Here is a 21,068-nt window from a genome sequence, read left to right as displayed (position 1 = left end):
GCCCTCTTCATGCAATTCCTTAAGATTTAAAGTTAATGAGAAGGGTGCATGTAAAAGTTCTGAGATCAGAGGAATGACACTACTATTCATCCTCCTTTATATGGATCCTATATTGTGATCAAGCAACAATACATGAGCGTCACAAGAGTTTAAGGTTCAAATGCAGCAGGTAGTTTTTATCCACCAATATGAATCTTTAAACACAAGCACACAGTGTAAAAATACATGGGTTTTTTTTTGTTTGTTTTAGTCTAGTTGTTTCCTTGTGTATGCACATTTCCAGAAAACCTCTTCACATGTGAAATACTTATAAATCCCAAATTAATTTATTTCTATGCGTATTGTGTCTCTTCAGCAACCTAGACCCGGATGGTTGGATGATAATATAATAAAATGACATGAACATCCACCTGTATGATGATATGTCAGGTAACACTGCTGCGCCACGCTTAAGAGTCGAACAGTATCGTTAGTTACATCTGTGAAAGATGAGAGGTAACATGAGAGGAAATATATCGAGCCTCATTCATATGACAAAGCGAGACACACAGTGGCCATAGTGGCATTATTTCAACTCCCCTCTGACAGTCCTCTAATTTAATGAGGCACACTGTGAGCACTTGCGTGAGCCTCTATCTCACTTAGTCTGGAGCAAGGACAACCTGCAAACACAAGGACACGCAGAGGAAACAACAAGAAAACAAAGCCAAGCCTTGTAAATATAAAATGAAAAACCTCAGATTACAAACCACCGACGGTGCAAACAAGAAAGGCCATGCTGGCAGCTCAGAATATCCCAATAATTAAAGTGTAATAGCAGACATGTTGTAAACAATGTTTGCTGTGCACAGAGTGGTAATAGCATTTTTTACTGAGCGGGAACTCAGCCAGATTATTAAACGTGCTGCTCGATTCCCCTGATGTGCTAAAGTGCGATACTGCTAACACTGCCATCATAGTCACAGTGACGACATCCAAACAACAACAATCTTTTCCAAACAAACACACACACAGACTTAGAGAGACTGTAACTCCAGCCTCTTGGCTTCAACACGTCCTTCCTCCCTCCATCTGTCTGTCACCACAGACATGCACGCCTTTCCAGGCAGCAGTCGCCTGGCAACATGGCTCAGGCTCTGAACATATTTCCCAGTTCGGGTAAGATATACACTTTCAGCTACAGTGTTATTTCATTAGAACAGAGCATGTGGGTTTGCGTTTCTGCATCTCTGTCTCCAGCCACCTGCTTTTATTGGAGTCTGCCCCCGGAGTGTTTGCTGGGGGAATATTAAAAAGAGGACTGCCGTTGAATGGGATATTATAACATAATTAGCAGGGGTTCCGGGCTGGCACACCGCATGAAAACAGATGGCCTGCTAATTCTATTAGCGGGGCAAAAATGACCGTATAGCTCTTAGCACTGGTGGAGTGCTGTGACCTTCAAGCCCTTGGAAGTGCCCTGGTGCACAGTTACAAGACACATTCACTGACCCCTTACACTTCCTACTAGACTTTTTATAAATTAGCACAACCTGTGTGAGAAACCTTAAAGCACAGAGTAGGCTTTCAGATATGTGGATGTGTGTGTATAGTAAGGGCACAATCCTAATTTATTCCTAAAAAACATAGTTAAACTAGAAATACATTTTTTAATCAATTTGAGGTCAAACTACTCTGGGCATTAAACATTCACATGGACCCTGACTAGCAACGATATCAGCTGCTTTTTTCACTTTAGGTGCCGAAAAGAGGTTTTCCAGTCAATGTGTCTCACTTGTCAAGTGTAACTAATAACATTCATGAAGCCTTTGTTCCACTAATAAATGCAATTCAGGCATTTATAATCTAATTAGACGCTCTAGTGTTAGACAAGTCGGTCACAACAGAGAGCGACAAAGCAAACTTTATTCACATGTCAGGTGTCATGAGAAGTTGGATGTAGTAACAGCTTGCAGGTCTTGAGTGGCACCCACTGGAAAAACCAATCCACTAATGTTTGAGGTCACACATTCAAACCTCAAGAATATACAAGATTCCTTACTGTTATTGATGTTTAGTCGACAATTATATAGGTGTACAATGTAGGCTTGACTGTTTCAGTCATTACAAGAATGTCACACTTAAACAATTTTTAAGATTAACATAAAAATGAAAACGCGAATATTTGATATATATATGATAATCAAATTAAATACAAAACATAAAAGCACAATAACTTGAGTGGTGCCTGCAAATGCAATGATCAACCACAACAAAAAAACCTGCAGACTCCTAAACACGGCATCATTCAAACCAATTCCTAGTTTTAATGTTGTGTTGTTTTGTTTTTATGTTTTAAATCTAACCACTCAAACTTACTGTGTTCAAAACTTCAAAATCTTTTGATCATATACTGCTGGTAATTTTAATTTTCACAAAAGGGCCTGATAGAATGTTAAAAAGATTACCCACAGTGTTCATTTATTTAGCATCATAATGGACAGTGGAATTAAACATAGCACCACCATCATTCCTGTCGTTCGAACCGTCGTTGGTATGATATTAAATCATCTAATAAATTCACATAGCAATGGAAGCGACGGAAGCTTTAAAAACACTGCTGCTCTAAAGTGTTATCAGAGCATGAAACATTTTTATTACAAACCCACATTCACACATTCGAGACTACATTCATGTTTGTGAATTTTCATTAAGGCTGTCTGTAATTTTAATCGGGCCGACCACCTTCAAAGCACTTTAGTATTTCACAAAGTATTGAATGAGAACAGTTTTATGCCGCTGTTTGACTGCTGACATCCAAACTGCTGCTCTAGCCCAAAATACTGAGCGGTGTCTCAGCCTCTGACTGTCATTCTCACACCCTCACTTTTCATCTTTACCCCACCCCGTCATTCTCCCTCCTAGGTTTCAATATGTCGCCCTTCATCCTTCATTTCTCAGAAGATTCCATTTACCTTCTCTCTATATTTCACAGACACATTTTTCAGCCGCTTTTGCTCTTTCTTTCAGTGCCCCCCCCCCCAATTCCTTTGCTATCCCTCTCCCTCTAAAGCAATCATCCTTCTTTCTTTCCCTCTTTATTTACATGACACCAAGGTTCTCTCAGAGGCAGGTGTGGATGGCAAAAGGCAGGCTTTTACAAAACGGTTCAAGTTTAATATCTTCCCCTTGCTTTTCATCACAACCCAAGAGCTTCATAACAGAACTAACAGTCCTCTCGTAATCGCATTGTCCTTCTGTAAATATCACGGGCCCGGTCTCATCTTTATTTTATTACCACCTCTATCACTAAAGACCCCCAGAGTGGACCAATATAGTAAAGGCTTGAGGACCAGCCAAAGCCAGTCATCTACCCCTGGCCTGCACAAAATACTTCCTGAGAAACATGAGACTTTGTCACTATGGTTTTACATCCAAAGCCATGGTTTAGTGTAATATTACAATCCTAATCAGAACAATTCATCAGTAGGAATAAAGATATGTAATTATCTCAAACTACAAATAAAGAAATGAGCCTTATTAAGCTGTACTGGCTTTAACAACTCGATAGGAAAGTACAAACGAGTTTAAACAGAGTTGACCAAGTGTGCAAATGCACTTAATGTTTTGAAATGTTCATTTGTTTGACAATTGGTTTGTGCGTCAATGGTTTAATGGTTAAAAATAAATTCCATCCATTCTTATTTATGTACATAGTGTAATAATCCCTCAAAACAATTACAGCAAAGGTAAATTATGCTCAGACTTCTGCTCAATTTACAAAGAAATGCAGAAACACGAGTACTGTGGGCAGGCATTTACATCTTCCTTTCGAGGAAGAACACACAATTTTTTGGATGGATGAACTGCACTAACTGAGTAGCTGCTGCTCAGCAGGTAGTGTGAGTTGATTAATGGCAGAGTTGATAGTTTGACTTCCGGCTCAACGTGTTTAAGCGTTTTTGACCGAGGCACCGAACCTCAACCACTCCAGGCTGTTTGGTCACCATTGGGCCATCAGTGTCTGGGAGGATGAGAATACATTTCTGATTACATAAAAGCAGTCCATCATCCAGTTTTTTTCATACATGTTCCAAAATTGACATGCAATTAAACCTAGATCAGTAAATCCGACAGCCATTTTGTTTTTGCAGATATACCGCTCATGTTGTAATTGATTTTGTTTTTTCCATTGCAAACGGTCCTGCTTAGTAATGTGTCTTGGTAATAACCCTAATAATAAAAACAAATCTCACAAATATCAATATCAGTGTCAATCTCAAAGGCCCAGCATCAGTGTGGCAATACTTATATCTACCGTACTTTGGTAGTATTCATTTACGCTTACATTAAAAATACATTACTTATAGTGAAACAAAAATGTAGAATGTAAAAAATTCACTTATGCAAGTATAAATTCATGTGGCCTTAAAATGAACCTAAGACCATCCATTCATGCATTATCAGTAAATGTTTATTCTATTTAGAGTTGCGGGGTGGGTTACACCCTGGAGAGGCCCCCAGTCTATCTCAGGGACAACACAGAGAGACATACACTGACAACCATTCACACCTACAGGCAATTTAGAATCACCAATTAAACCAACATGCATGTCTTTATGGGAGGAAATCTACATGCTGCCACCTAATAGTAAAAAAATTTGTATAAAACGTTAAAGAGATATTCAACTTTCGGGTGAAATTTATGGAAAATGTAAAAAGTGCTACAATGGTATTGTATCATGAAAATAAGGTATTTAAGGTGAAGCATGCAACATTAATTTCTTCACCTTTTCACCACTATTTATTGAAACAAAAGCTGGTGGGGTATACCAAAAAAAAGTCTCAATAACTTGGCAATTGTTAGGTGTCTTCGTGGTCTCGGGATGTCACAATGATGAAGAGGACTGTTTAAATACAAATTGTCAGAGAACATTTAGTGGTCGATTCATTGATCAGACATGATGCATGAATCACTTTGTTACTTTTGCAGTTAATCACCTTGTTAGAGAACAGCATGTTATGCAATAAGTACTGAAACATTGAACAGGTGGACATGTGCATTCAAAAGTTTAGAGAAGGTCAAATTAGGTTCACCTGCAAAGGTTATAGTGCATTTATGTCCATATTGAAATTTCACCAGAAAAAATATTATATGTAGCCCCAAAAGAACATGACAAACTAGCACAATAAGTTCAAACAGGAGAGAATAATTCAAGGAAACATGTAAAGAGTTGTTAAAACATTCCAATTAAAGATCAAATATGGATATAGGTAGTGATGAGAAAGAACTGAGTTGGAGGCAGAAACGAAAATCAGAGGATAAATAGTCTTCCTGGTTGATCTGACTGAAGGGTTCATAATTGGAAGTCATACATGCACAGGTACAGTAAAGTGAAAGTAAAGCGACCATCTTCCAAAACTCAATGTTTGTCCACTTCAACAAGGTCATCTGGATGATCATACACAAGATCCTGTTTTTGAAAAACAGAGTGACACACTTCATTCAGTTTGCTGTTTATTTCTGTAATACAATAACCCACTAACACACAACAGGTGCAGCAGAGCTGGCCACAATAGTGCATGGATTTTGTGCATGTGCATTTCTTCTTATTTCTTACAGCATTCATAGACTGTATTCATCAGCAATCTAACAATAACTGACTTGTGCACAATAAGCAGAACACGCAGTACTCACATACAGTGCTACATACATGCAAACAAAAGTTTTACTTTACACTTTTCCTGAACTTCCTCAGAGGCTGAACAGATGTTTTGTCCAACGGAGATCAGAGCTTCATCTTTTCCTCAGCTCAGAGGAAAAAAACAGAAGGAAAGAATATTTGGGAAAAAGCAGAGAATACCCATCAGACTCCGTGTCAGCTGTTCTAAATAGTCCGTCAACACCAGCTTCTCACACATTAGTGGTTATCTATCTTTACTTCTAAAAGACACAGCATAGACATGTGCCACATGTTTGCATGTATGCATCAAGAGAGGTGTCTCTGTTATTCTGCTTCTAAAGTCCTTTAATTATAATCAAGCAGAACTGTTTCTCTCTCCTCTTTTTCTGGTTTATGGTGTGCATCATGTCGTCAGCTGTTTATTAATGAATTCCCACTGGAGCAGCACATGCAACTCACTGATTGCTGCAGCACAAAAGTGATTTAACCTACTTACTGTACAGCCAGTTTATGAAAGCTGTCACTCTGGTCCCATTTCTGAGGAAAAAATATGTGTAAAGGCAATTACATGTGTGAAAAAGAAGAAGAAGAAGAAGTGAAGCATTTGCATTGCTCAATAGACAAAAATAGAGCTGAAATGAAAAAAAAAAATGCCAAAATTAAACACGACACTCCATGGTGAAAATTTTGTTTAAATTTCTGACAGACTGAAATTATTGTTGCCTACTCCCTATTAGCAATAAAGCACGGCTACATTGTACAAGGCATCACAGTCATGGTCATTAGGCAGACCAACAGTGCAATGGTAATTATTATTCCCATCATTGCACATACACCTTTGTGCAGCTCCTGCAATTCATTCATGTCTTTATTCACTTCTCATGGTTATGTAGCTCTTTACCGCAACACACATCATCCATTTTTTGAAGTCTGTCTTTAAACAATATTACAGGAAGGAATATAGAAGATTGTTTGAGGAAGAAAAGACTTTGCTTTGCTGTCATATTTCACGTTTTGATTATTGTCAAGCACTTTTAATATTGTTTTCCATCTAGTTTGTTATGTGTTTTTAAATAAATCAGCCCCGATGTTGAGGTCGTGACTTATTAGAAAAAGAAAAACTCAGCCAAGCATCCAATTTATTTTCATAAAAAATATCGGTATCAGTATTTAGTGTCAATTAATTGTTATGTTTTTTTTCTAGATCCATGTTCTTAGGGGAAGAATGGTTTGAGATACAGTATGGGGCCAGGAAGATCTCCAATCACAGCAAAATGCCTATGTTAGAAAATGCAAAGATCCAAAATGCAGTCAGGGTTACTAAGTGGTTCAAAGGTATTTGTATATCACCTGCTGAGAAATAACCACATGCTGGGAGCACCTAAAGAGAAAGAGAGTGAAAAGAAGTGAAAAATAGAGAAAGACAAACTTGCAAAGCCTTACCAGTCTAGATAATTCTCAAGTGCGGTCGGGGAAAATTGGCAGATTGAGGAAGAATAAGTAAGAGAAGCAAAAAAACCTTTGCATTTTAATGAAAACTTTGAATTGAATGTAAATAAAGGAAGAAATACAGTAGTACACAAACACAAAAGCAAGAAAAACAGCATCAGCTTTGGGAGTTTTGATTGAATTTTTAACCAGGTGGCAGTGTGTGTGTGTGTGTGTGTGTGTGTGTGTGTGTGTGTGTGTGTGTGTGTGTGTGTGTGTGTGTGTGTGTGTGTGTGTGTGTGTGTGTGTGTGTGTGTGTGTGTGTGTGGCCATAACACACCTGTGATGAGTAGGACTGACAAACTAACTCACTCCACTCAGGTGTGAGGAGAATGTGTGATGAGTTTGGTTTGGACACATCAGCTCACCTGAGTGATCAGGGACTTCAGGTGGAGGGCAATTGGCCTTCTGAAGAATTCATGAGGTCCTGACAGAAACGTCTCATAAGCAGCAACCATTTCACAGAGTTCGCTGGACACAGATATTTTACAACTAATGAGGGTAATAGCCAAAGCAATGGTCCAACATTCCTCACAGTGACCTTTCAGGTATGCAAAGGCTTGTTTGTGAGGCTCTGTTTGCTTATGTTTGAGTGCTGAGAGAACAACATGCCTGATAAAAGCGGATAAAGCAAAGCTTCTTGAAGGACGACTGACCTCATACATCATGCTGGCATTCCTCTGCACAGTGGTGAAATGAGGGATTTTCTATCCTACTCCCCTCTCCTCACACTTTAGTACACACAAACACATACTTGTGACTGTATACTTGTAAGGACTCACCTTGATATCATGCCTTCCCTAAAACCAAACATGTGTACTGCCTTCCTCTGATACACTAACTATTATACTTTTGTAACTTCACCCATCGGAACATTGACAGTCTTAAAGCTGCACTACTCATAATTGTTTTATTAGAGACTGTGGTTATTGTGAAATGATAGCAACAAACCCGTACTATACTACCTCTAAGTGTTATAATGTCTTTGGTTTTATTTATGTATATTTATTATTTATTTCCTCTCACTAATTATTTTTGGCTGCAGCAGGCGGCTGGTTATTAGCATTAGAGCAGGCTCCCAGAGCAACAGCATTATGAAAAGGTGAATCAGACCAGTTTACAGAAGGGCAGGGTAGCTGAACGCCCAAAGTGTATGCCACATAACCACTGCATCCTGGGATGGAGTCTAGCTAGGGACCTTTGCAGCATGTCATAGCCCCCTTTTTTCCCCTTGTTTCCCATCAACCTCCTCACCTAACATTTGGAGATAAAGACAAAAGATGTTTTAAAACAAACAAACAAAAAAAAGCACGTAGCATTTGGTGGGGGAGGCTGCAAACCAGGCCTCGCAACTGGTAGCTTAGGTCAGTCCTAACAAGCTGGCTACTGAGCAACTGACATTTTCAGGGGTGCCTGTCACATCTACTGTACAGCCATTATCAATAAGCTGCTCAACGAGATATACAGAGAGGCAAGAAATCTGTAACACCTTAACCATATCTCCAACAATGGAACAGCCAACACAACCATTGTAGTGTAGCATTAAATAATGGTAGACTGGAGGTAAAACTGTGGGTTAAGCTAGGCTGGGTAAGAACAGACTACTCTGGAAAACACTCAGGATGTTAGAAAGGAAATCTGAAGGTATATTAATTTACATTATGTATATTAATTAAGTATATTAAGTGAGTAATTACAAAAGCTGGTGTTAAGAGTAAAGACGTAAACACGTTGGATAAAGAACAGACAGATGCTGTCGATCCATGTCACCAGAAGCTGAAGCCAGATGGTTGATGGATGTTTTAAAGATGCTTTAAATGACATTTATTCCTGTCTATAACCTTTAAACGAACCTTTCAAGAATTGAGGACCAGCCAAAAATGTCCTTATTCTCTTAGTCTAAAACTGAAATTGGACCTCACAAAGTTAGAAGTTCACACATACATGCACACAGCCACACACACAGCCACACACACACCTACCCACATACACTCAGACAAGTACACATACATTCCTAAACCTCAGAAGGTCAAGCTACTGTGGGTTTCTGTCTGTTTCCATGACACTCCCATCCCAGAGTCTGCACTCAACCTGACTATCAATCAGCAGACTAACCGTACACAGAGCCAGGCTAGTGTATAAGTAAGTGGACACACACGGAGATGAATCTGTTTCATTTCCCCATTGAAGCTCTCTGTAATATTAGGGCAGTATGGCTATCTGTCAGTAATCTGGAGATGAAGAAGGAATCTCAGCAGCACCTCATCTGAGCAAAAACCTGCTGATTAGTGCTGGAATTATCCTATTAAGAGAAATTATTTCACAAGCTTCACCATACAAATGAGTCACTTACAAAAGTTTAATCTGATACAACTGCAGAACTTATTACATCATTTAATTGTAAGATTTACGTGGACTAATTTGACAAACCATCACTAATCACAAATGACAATGGAGTAGCCTTGGGGCCTGAGAGCAGATTGCAGACTTTCATTTATTTATATATTTTTAATAAGAGCGGGTGTTGGTGAGGAAATGAGATAAACCAAACAGCTGAAACTGCAATGAGGAAAACATGGGAAGGACACAACATGTAATTGCATTTTTATGAGGAAAAAGTAGAGAACATTGATAAGTGCAGTATGCGCATGTGTGTGTTTGGTTGGTCATATCAGGTCAGAGCTAAGCACCAAGACAGTGGGAATAAAGGAACAATTGCTGCCTGGTGAAGCAGACGCACATACTCAAAACAACATGAGACCCAGAGATGATAACGCTGGAAGTGGTGGACTGTGATTAATCAGTGACAGCTAACCACTAATTACAACCCCCAATCAATTACCTCAACACTCATTATCTAGTCAACACACCACCTGGAGAACACTAATGCGCTTTACTTGCTGTTGGTATGAACAGCATATACACTTTTGACGGCACTGATATTGAATGGAAAGTGTGAGAGCCACCTTTGTTCAAGAAGAAAATGTGACCAATGTGTAGTTTCTGTGTGTAATCCTGTGTATTTTTGGAGGCTCATGCATGAGTAAGGCAGGAAGTGAATTATCCCGCTTAATGCATTAATATATTGTGTCTTTATAAAAGAAGGTGTGTATGCAAACATGTGTGTGGCAAGGGGAAAATTCTCTGCTGTAGCCTGAAGCCTCCGGCCTTCGCTTTACATTTTGAGCGAAACTAAAGATTAAAGCTCCTCTACCAGCAGCTCTCTAACAGAGCGCAACCCAATTACACCTCGGCGGACCTGAACCACGAACCAAGGGGGAAGAGTGACACAGATGGAGAAAAGAGAAAGAGAGAGAGAAGTGAGAATGAAGATGAGGGAGTGTGGAGGGAGGGATGACTGGGTAGATGACTCTATGGGGGAAAGGGCTAAAGAAGATATTGGCTTGAAGAAGGGTGAGATTGGGAGGGTGAGAGAAGAGCAGAGTTAGAGGCATGAGTGCAATGCAAAGGGAGGTGTTAAGAACAGAATGCGAAGGGGGAGCGGGGGGGGATGGATTGGTGAGAAGAAAGTAATGTCAGACACCTCCCCAGGGTATCAAATACTGTGCTCAGTTAAAAGGTGCGACTCCAAATGGCAGAAAGAGTTAACAGAAACCTCAAGATCTCAACAAACATGAATCATGCTTCATGATATCAGGAGGCAGACAGTTGCTTGTTTCGCAACCCAACTGGTCTATGATCTTTATATTACAGCATGCCAAAAACAAGAGATGCCATGACGACCACAAAGTGTGATACAGACATTAGAGGGAAGCATTAGGAGAACGCTTCTCCCCTAATGCCAAGCAGTTCAAAATTCTACCTCACACACTACATCGATTTATTACCAAACACCTGTAATGAATGTAATTTATTTCAGTCTGTACTGAACATACAATAACAAAAGCACAGTGTCAAACCTGCTAAAATTAAAAAAAGAAATCTGTTACCATGGCTTTGAACTCAGCAGAAATACCAGCACTGGTTAAGAGAGTACAGACAGCAGATTCAACATCAGAGCTACCTCCTTCTAACAGAATATTTTCATGACTTTTAATGCATCCAACTGTACAGTAGGGCTGATTTTTGTTCATCACGAGTCAGTAATCCTTCTGCCAGGTACCAAAACAAGAATTATATGTGCGCAGATGTGCATGTATAACCCGGCAGCATGTTCCAGACTGACTAGACAAGTGGAATTTGTAAAATTCTTGTATTTATTTGTGAAATAAATACAGCCTTATGAAGTAAGGTCTCCCCTCTCTTACAACTCAAACACACATCTATCTGTAAATCCTGAGCACCAAATGACACAAACATCCTGTTCCTATTTTATCTTAGAGCCTCCCAAAATGCTAACAGTAATTACACAGTTTGTGTTACTAACCAGATGCACCTACCAAAATAGTTTGGTACAATACATCCAAACAGGCAGCGGAGAGCATGAGGAGAGCAGATGAAACTGCAGAGCAATTAAGCATATATGTATGTATACATATATATACATACATATATATACACACACACACACACACACACATATATATACACAGATATATATATATATACACACACACACACATATATATATATATATATGCCCTTTCTCTCTCAGCTTTACTTCTGGTAGCAGACACTCTTTACAGAGCGTGAGTTGACTTTATCAGATCTGTTGTGGGTGAGTGATGATGTGTTTTTTTTGGCCAGCCAACACCAATTCATTCCAAAAGTGGTGTGCTTGCTTCCTTGTACATTTTACAGTATTTTTTTGGGCAGGATGGAACATCATCTGGATGAACACTTAGACCCCAGGACACTCAGGGTGGTTTTGATCCACTCAGGTTAGTATCTTCATATTTATTCATCCAAACCATGTTGCAAGACATTTCCAGTCCAGAAAATCAAAACCAAGAGCTGAATGACACTAAAGTTTTTAAATTAGCTGAGTTGAACCCCTTCACCACTTTATTACATTCAAGCTACCAGCATATGGAGTGAAATAATTCAACATGTGATGAAGATACATTTGCAGAGTGCTTCACAGCTTCCTCAAAGAAAACTCAGACCAGCATTTTGAGGTGGTCCTTAAACCTGTTTTTATGATTGTACCAAAGTTTGATTACAGCTATCACAATCAGGAAATGTACTGTACTGGCCTCATGTCGGGAAAACCTCTCCAATCAACTCAAATGTTAAAACGCTCCAAGAGTCTGTACTAAGTACAAGTAAAATATTCCTCATTACTACAAACATTTTTACAGCTGCAGCATCGACTCAAACTACAACACAGGAATCAGTGTATTGGCTTTCAACAGACAGCCAGTGCTGTATTGATCACGTAGGAGCAGCAGAATAACACTCCTTATGTGTAGAGTATACTTCACTGGAGTTTGAATGAAGATCTCTTTCCCTCCCTCTGTCCCTGTGGCAGGTAAGTTAAAAGGCTAAATAAATAAGGCATGGCTGCGGGGGTCGCAAAGCTATGACCTTTCGGGCCATTTGCTTTGTGAGTGAAGGAGTGCAGCCTCAGCTAGCCGCTCCCACAAACTCTGGAGGGTGAATTTTAATCAGCGCTGTGCCGATGGTCGAGGCAGTGCATCATGCTTAACGAGGCTAAGAGAGGGTTTTCATTTACCAATGTGCAGGTAACAAATGGACCACGTTGCTCATGAAGCGGCCGTTTCCCCTTTTCCTGAGTTGTCCTTCACCCTGACCAGACCACATCTTGCCTCACAAAGTATCTCATTTAAAGGGTTTATGAGCCCGGTTTTCTCTTACTTTTTCACTCGAACAATGTTGTTTTAACTCTTCAGACAGCTATTTTCATTTTATTTTGTGCAGAGTAGTTTCTGCTACTGCAAACATTTATCTGGACAAACTCTCTAGCAATTTGCTTTATATTTGTTTTACACTGCATTTCCAGTTTATTAGGTACACCTTTACAACCTAATACAATCCAATGAAAGTGCTGACATGAAATTTGGTTCAGATATTCATGCTTCCCTTGGGATGAACTGCAATAACTTTGGGGATTTTGTGACATTTCATCTAGTGCAACCAGAAAATGATAGATTTTATTTGTTCAGTACTTGGGTTTATGACCAAATACTTGCAAACCAATCGGGATCCCATCAGCCTCAGCTGTACTTTGTGTTTAGTGGTAGTTTGCAAATGTTGATACGCTAACACACTAAGCAAAGACAGTTAACAAGGCAATAAATATGCCTCCTAAACATCAGCATGTTTGCAATGTGACTGTGAGCGTGTCAGCATTCTGGATTGAGCATTAAGCTCAAAGCACCATGGTGCCTAAGCAGGCCTGCTGTAGACTATTGTTTCTATTTATTGTGTTGTTTTGTCTCGTACTTATATTAATTTAGCATGTTCTGTTAACCTGACTACTGTCTGTAAACCAAATTGCACCTCTGGGATATTAAAGCTCTACTCTGCTCTACCACCCTCCCTCTTGTCTAATGTATGCTGGAATAGGCTCAGGCCCCCATTTATTTTTCATTCATCTCTCCCTCCATTATACTCTATATCTTCAGCCCTATTTGGACAGGATTAATACTCCAGAGGGAGGTGGGTAGTAAAATATTTCCCCTGCTACTTAGTAACTCAGTTAATAATTCCAGACGGAATTTCAGCCATTGCTACAGTTCACAAGGTGGCTTTTAGAAAAGGTCTGGATTAAATTTTGCAGGAAAATAATGTGAGCCCAAATACCAGCATCATATGAAATCACAGCTTGCATGTCTGTACTCTTTTAAAACCACTGATCACGTATAGAAACATTAAGCAAACCGAGCTCAGGCGACCAATATTATACATCATGTTTTGTTTCTTGTGGCCTTGGTAAATCTTACACCATCCAAAATCCCTCTTCATTCTCTACCCTTTCCTGCTACCTCCCTCGTATTCTCTCTGTTGCAATGTGTTGTCCTGATGAGTTCAACTCCATCACTCCTTGGCTCCACAGGTCTCATTACAGCAAGGCCAGTCGGGAACATTCTAATAAACAGATGAAGATGACACTCTTACTGCCTGTGCATACACACATACAACCTTGAGAAAGATTACAGCAGGGACGAGTACAAAATAAAAACCTTTCACTTGATTATTTCGGGTAAAATAAATCACAGCCCTCAGACACACACTCCCACCTCAGAGCAAGAAAAACAGTGATACAATAAAGTCCACCATCGGTTAGAGCGCAAGCAAACCTGCATCTACAGATAACAGTGCTCCTTGTTAAGGAAAAAATGGACAAGTAGACATGCACATTCAAACACACACTCGAATAATGAAATACACACACTAGTGCGCCTTCCTCTGTTGCACTGTGCACAATAAGTCTTGCTTCATTAAAGCCAAATCTCATCCACTATCAGTTTACAACCACAGAAGTCGTTTGAACCGCCAGGGAAATACAATTCCATTCCGTTTCAGGGTTATCTTAATATATGAGCTTGTCTCCGCCACATTGGTCTGTGGTTATGAGCCAGGCAAACACCCACAGCACCGCAATATTGCACCTGCACATTCACAGGATGGATTGGTGCACACAGAGCAATTAGCAGCTCATACATATGCGCGTAATTGTGTCTGTGTATGTGTGTGTTTGTGCGGGTGTTTGTGTGTGTGTGTGACTCAGCTCCTGTGTCTGGTTCTTTTCCTTTTCTAATTTCTTCATCCGCTGTTATTAGCAAACAGTTCATTGTGGATCACAGTTTGTTTGTTTGTGCATGTCCCTTAATCCTTAAGACAATTCTCGCAGAACGGAGGATTCTCCTGAAATGGCAACTCCTAACATTCTCGTGCAGGTATGCTACAGTATCACAGCAAAACCACCACCAGTCAGACTAAATACGTTTATGAGATTTAACTGGCTCGGACACAGTGGAGAAGGAGCAACAAGACAAATGGAGTACAAAGGAGACAAATCTCTCAACAGCGTCAATGTCTGAGGTGCTCCAGCCATCCATCCTGTATCGCTCCTTCATTCACTATCTGTCTGGCCCTATCCCACCTGTATGACACCTGATCAGTCTTCATCCCTCTATCCATCCATTACCTCTGTCACCATCTTCCCATTTCTCTGCCCCAAGGCCTGAGCTTCCCTCGCCTGTCACAGATGATACCATCTGAGTGGATTACTTGGGATATCATGAGGGATTTACGTTCAAATATCTACTCAAACAGATTAAAATATGCTTATAATAGTATAATTGTAATTTAGACAGTACTGTCCGGTAACTCAACCAAGAAGAATACAAATTTAGACACCAGAACATTCTTTTTTTACATCCTGGCACCCAAAATGCATCCTTATTCACATCTTATTACTGAGCTTTCTGAAAAATGTGATAATGCTTATAGTGTTGGTGAGATTGTCTTGGTTTCATCTTGTGAGTTTCCCGAGAACATAAAAGAAAGAAAGAAAATGTTCAAATAAAGTTAATACCATAATTATATTCATATTCTATTTATTGGGGGATCTGACATGAAAATACTGTAGTTGAGCTTTACATTTCAAACTTCTAAACTAGTAACCAAGGCAAAAATTGACACCCCACCCTACAGTCCCCACCTTCCTTCTCTCTCCTCACTACTGTGCTGAACCTCCCCCATTGCCTGACGGGCCGAGCAGATCAGCAGGCATCAATCTCTGGCCGACTCATCCTCATCTTTAGAAATGGTGGGCTAACAGAGAAGCAGAACATGTCGCAGGCTTTCACAGCATTGACCTGCCACGCCTCGTTCTCCTTCCTCCCATAAAAGGAGGAGTGAGTGATGGGGAGGCGAAGGTGAAAGCACAAGAGGAAGAGCGAAGAGGAGGGAGGGAGTGACAGACTCATACAGCATGCATAACAACTGGGTACGCCTCTCCACATGCATCGCTCCATCTATCTCCCAGACTGTCTCATCTAAGGCCAATAGAGGCGCACACACACATACACGCACAGATCTTTACAAAGACACAAAAGGTTGGCTGCAAGCTGCTACGCAAGCTGACTATCAAAGTTAGAAAAAAATAAAATAGAAATCACACCCTGATGCCTCAAATTCCAGCTCGTATGAAGAAGGTCACACTGGCAGGCTCGACTCCAGTTAACAAATCATCTTCCCAACTCAGGGCCATTCCCAAAAAAGCACATTGTGCTGACATGCATGCCCACTCAGAGAGCACCATATGCCTACAACATTCCCACACTCTTTTGGTCAGATGCACACACACCTCCTCAACTTTTTTACAGAGAAATTGTCAAACTCAAAATATTAGCTAGAAGGCTTATTTGAGGGTTATCATACATTAAAAAGTGCAATCTACTGTATCAAACCTTGTTCTCTTTTTCTTTGGCTTCAGGTGAACTTTGCAGTTCTATATAGTGTACATGTAAATCAGGGAGGATTTATCATTTTAAATGTAATATATCCTGAATTTCTAAACTCACAATTACAGTTTACCAATTACCACAAATATGCTCATTAATATTCAGTATATGTGATGCAGATTTCCATCATTTTGCCCTGCACAATAATGTGCTGATATTTTAGGAAGCACTTAAGAATACAACTTTATTGTCCATAAAGATAGATAATTGTTTTTGGCCCATCTGGCAGTTCATTAGAACTCTCGCACTCACACATACTAACACAGCGCGAAACAACACAACACAGTCTGACAGTGTGAACAATATACAATACACACATTTAACTAAAAACAAATGGAATTGAACCTCTGATAACTGAGAAGGGCAATTTAGTTATATACTTTGTGTTTATATTCTTTTACATATTTAAATGTAATGTAAATATTTTGTAATGTGAGGCAACTCAGACATTTGTGTCAATTTAATGCAATACCAGCAAGCATTGAACTGCAATATCAGAAAACACAATTATAATATACATATACACTCACCCCCCACTTTATTAGGTACACCTGTTCAACTGCTAAATATCAATGACATGGCAGCAATTAGTGTGTTTAGGCATGTAGATGTACCTGGGTAAGACATCTGCTGAAGTTCAAACCGAGCATCAGAATGGGGAAGAAAGGTGATTTAAGTGACTTTGAAGGTGGCAAGGTTGTCAGTGCCAGACAGACTGGTCTGCGTATTTCAGAAACTGCTGATCTACCGTGCTGGGATAAAAGGAATGGTCTGAGAAAAGAAAATATCCAGTGACTGGCAGTTTAAAAAAAAGCCTTGTTGAATTACAAATACAATACAACACAACAAAAAAATCATCTTATGATAGTTACTGCATGCTAAGAAAAACTTTAATAATCTTTAAAGTATAAAATAGCAAATGTCTACATGAAAATGTATTTTATGAGAGTAATCCTGACTTGACCTGTACAAGTTTTATGCATTTTATAGTAGTTTATCTAACCTATTTCATTTTCATCTAAAAAGCTTAGCAAACCTGATGAGTTTGATAAGTTTACTGGTCTAAAAATCACCATTGAAAATAAAAGGTAAATCAAAAGTATAGCCAAAATCCTAGTCATTTAAATGTATGAGTATAAAATATTTGTATTTTATATAACTTAAAAATAAACTTGTAAGTAAACTTGTAATTTTGTAATGAATCCATAAACAACATAATGTTCACAAAACTTTTAGTATACTGCAAGGATCCATTTTAAGACCTTCATTTTCTATATATATTAAGAATCTCCTCACAATTTGTAAACTTGTGTGTCTTTTTCTATCCTTTTTGCTGTGATACCAGTAATATAATGTCTGATTAAGATGTACACGCTTTAAAAAAATGACTTGTTCAACTTAATAAGCTTTTATTACATATTCAAATTTCATAATATTCAAAGGAAAGCGCACAAAGTATAGAATCATGCTAAAGTATTGGTGGACGAAGTGCTGATTACTCAGGCTTCTTAGACTTTTTTTTAGCAATACCAATGTATGATAAATTAAAATGGAAAAAACATACTGACTTTGTGGCAGCAGTTTTGCAGCGGTTAGTCAGCTTGACGGTCTCTTGTTCAAATGTACCTGCTGTGGCTTTTCTATGTGAAGTTTGCATGTTCTACAAAGGACAATGTAAAAAAAAATGCATGCAATGATTTGACTTAATCCAAATTTCTCCACCAAATGATCCACTTCTCTTTGAACAACTGAAAAACACTAACATTACCTCTCTTTCTTTTAGAACATATGCTTCCTCACATACTACTTTTTCAAATAAGGAGTGTATATATTCTGCCCAGAGACCCAAGTTCTGTCTGTCCCACATACTAATTTTCTTACACAATCTCTTATCATTCATATAATCAACAACTGTTTTCCTCTTACAGATATAGATATATATTTTATCCCAAAGAGGGTAAATTATTCTACTTAACACGAATAACATTGTGTCCTTAAAGAACTCAATCAAGATTTTATCTTGTTGGTTTATCTGACCCCAAAAAAAAAGATACTTTAAAAATTATGCCCTTTGCATTGAACTGGTGTATATAATAAACAGTATATGATGCCCTACAGAAAATAGGATATAATTCATTAATCATTCTTAGTATTGTGTGCTTTGTCGTCAAGCTACAGTCTCCTGTTTGTATCGCAAATAATGACCTTCCTTCTGTTTGATGAGTGCAAGGAAAAAGCCAGAGTATACCCCAAGGATTGCTGGCCAGGGCTGACTGTTTGATGAGGAGCGATTTGCAGGGCTCAGGGATGAGCTTCATTAAAGCCTGCTGGGCCTCGACTTTGGTCAACACGGAGAAATCCCTGTTAAAATACTGTCCGAGAGAAAGGTCCAACTCTCTGAAGTGATTACAACCTATCTGTTCTCTAAGCAAGGCCATGGAGAAGTCAAACAGGCCTGTGAGCATGACTAAGAGTTTTGTCCTCATAACACACAGCTGTATTTGAGCCTGTGTGATCAGGCGAGGTGAACAGCATGTTCACCCGGGGTTGAACTTTGATCACAACAGGATTAAACCTGAAACCAAAATGTGTTACTCACACACACTGATCTGGCAGCAAGTTGAAACAAGCTGTGCATTAATGAGTCACTAATTGGTCAAACTGCATAATGAGAAATAATAAAGGCATCAGGAACAAAAAAAGATTCAACAAGCCAAAGGAAATTCGAAATATTGTATTTCATCGAGTTAGACGTCAAAACATTGTTTCAACCAGAAGTGGTTAAAAAGAGAATGTGTTTTGTTTTTAATGGGTTTCTTTAATACATTTCTTAAAGCCGGGCAACCCCTGTGCAAATTCAGAAATCTTAAATATAATCTTCTCAATCTCTGCACACAGGGCACTTATATGCTTACATTTACCCGTGTTTGGGTGCTCACAACTTTAGCAAATAACCCATTTATGTCTGGTTTCAGACAAAACCACAAAACTACAAAAAAACTGTCCAAAACAATTCTGACAAAATGAGAAAAATCCACTCAAGACTACATTTTTAGCACAACCTGTAGAATTCCACTCCAGTACCAGTAACAACAACTGACAGAAGCAAATAATGGATCTGTGTAAATGAACTGAACTGCAGAACTGCAAAACAGCCGGCTAAAATGTTTGATCTACAGTGCTGGAAATCCAACTAAAGAGACAGATGATTCAGTCTTGTTAATCAGGTCTAACTTGGCTGCAATTCATCTAGATTCTAAAATTAGCCAGTGACAACCTCGTTCAGGGCTAATATATCTTATACATTGCTTGCATGGATTAAGAAACAAGCAAAAAATTGAATATTAAAACATGTTCAGATTTGTCTTTGTTTTTGTGAGGATCGTTACCACCAAACTTAGCACTACCAATTGCCACTTTGTACAATAACTGTTTATATCATCAACAGTGGAAAGTACAGTCTTACTTTTGGTTTGGTTAATTCTCTTCACTTTTTTAGTCCAGTTTAGGATTCAACTACCAGGTGAGGGTGAGAGACCACAATAGACTTCCAGCCTGAGGTCTCCATCGCATCAGCTGCATGACTGTGGGAAAGAGGGCAAAGAGAGGAGATACAAAGTAAAGTGAAAAAACATTCAAAGAAAACAAACCAAGTGAACAAGCAAATAAAATAAGTACAAATAAACCAGTTTCTCAAGAGGGATTATGTTACTCCATCTGTGTGGAGTGCAGCTCTGTGACATTAAGGATTTGTCATACCAGCTGGCAGAGCTGTTATTTACTTTATATTTTTAAATATTTAACCCCAAAGGTCATTTTTGATAAGAAAAACACCATATAAATATAAAGGCAATAATCAAAGATTATAACTACGTGGGCATATGATGAAAAGCTCTGTTGAGTCATAGTTTCATCCCATCACATCATATCGTATCATATATGTATATATTACAATGGTGTGTACTTTTTACTTTGTAATTGTCAGTAATTGATTACTTTATTGGTTAATAATTATCACTGAAGATTAAACTACCAAACAACGTATGTACATTGTACACGGTAAAATTTTCTTAACCAGCTATTAAAATGCAAAGAGTTAAAATGCCATATGATTATGATGAATAAACTTTTAAATGCAGGACTTTTACTTGCAACTGAGCACTTTAAAACATAGACTAACTCCTATACTTTAATCTCATAAGTAAGTATTAGTATTATTCTCTGTGTTTATACTTTACAATTATACATTCCATACTCTCAATACCTCTGGGACAATAACTCTTTAGTCGTCCTTTAAACTAACAGCATACAGAACGCCCCCCAAAAGTCGGATGAATCTTCTAATTACTGTCTGGTCAGTTTTACTTGTGGTCATTATTTCCCACAGATGTACTAACATCAGCATACCCCATGGCCATCTTTACCCTCCTGACACCCTCAGGGTCCTGGGTTGCACTATCACGCACACCACTGTGTGGCCTTTAATGACATTTTTCACGTTTGTTTGTGTGTAAATAAATAA

At 38.8% G+C, this 21,068-nt stretch overlaps 1 protein-coding gene across 1 annotated transcript in view; it reads right to left on the bottom strand.

Annotated features, from left to right (window-relative positions):
- Positions 1-7,325: 7,325 nt before the first annotated feature.
- spop (speckle type BTB/POZ protein) overlaps positions 7,326-21,068 on the bottom strand; it is a 100,905-nt gene continuing 87,162 nt past the window's right edge. The window contains 1 exon segment of the mRNA XM_067478297.1: positions 7,326-20,130. Within this exon segment, the coding sequence (XP_067334398.1) occupies positions 20,052-20,130 (79 nt within the window). The 3' untranslated portion in view covers positions 7,326-20,051.

This window comes from Channa argus, chromosome 15 (assembly GCF_033026475.1).
Source record: "Channa argus isolate prfri chromosome 15, Channa argus male v1.0, whole genome shotgun sequence".
In the NCBI taxonomy this organism is placed as follows: domain Eukaryota; kingdom Metazoa; phylum Chordata; class Actinopteri; order Anabantiformes; family Channidae; genus Channa; species Channa argus.
The sequence above is the reverse complement of the archived record's forward strand: the minus strand, read 5'-3'. Positions and strand labels throughout refer to the sequence as shown.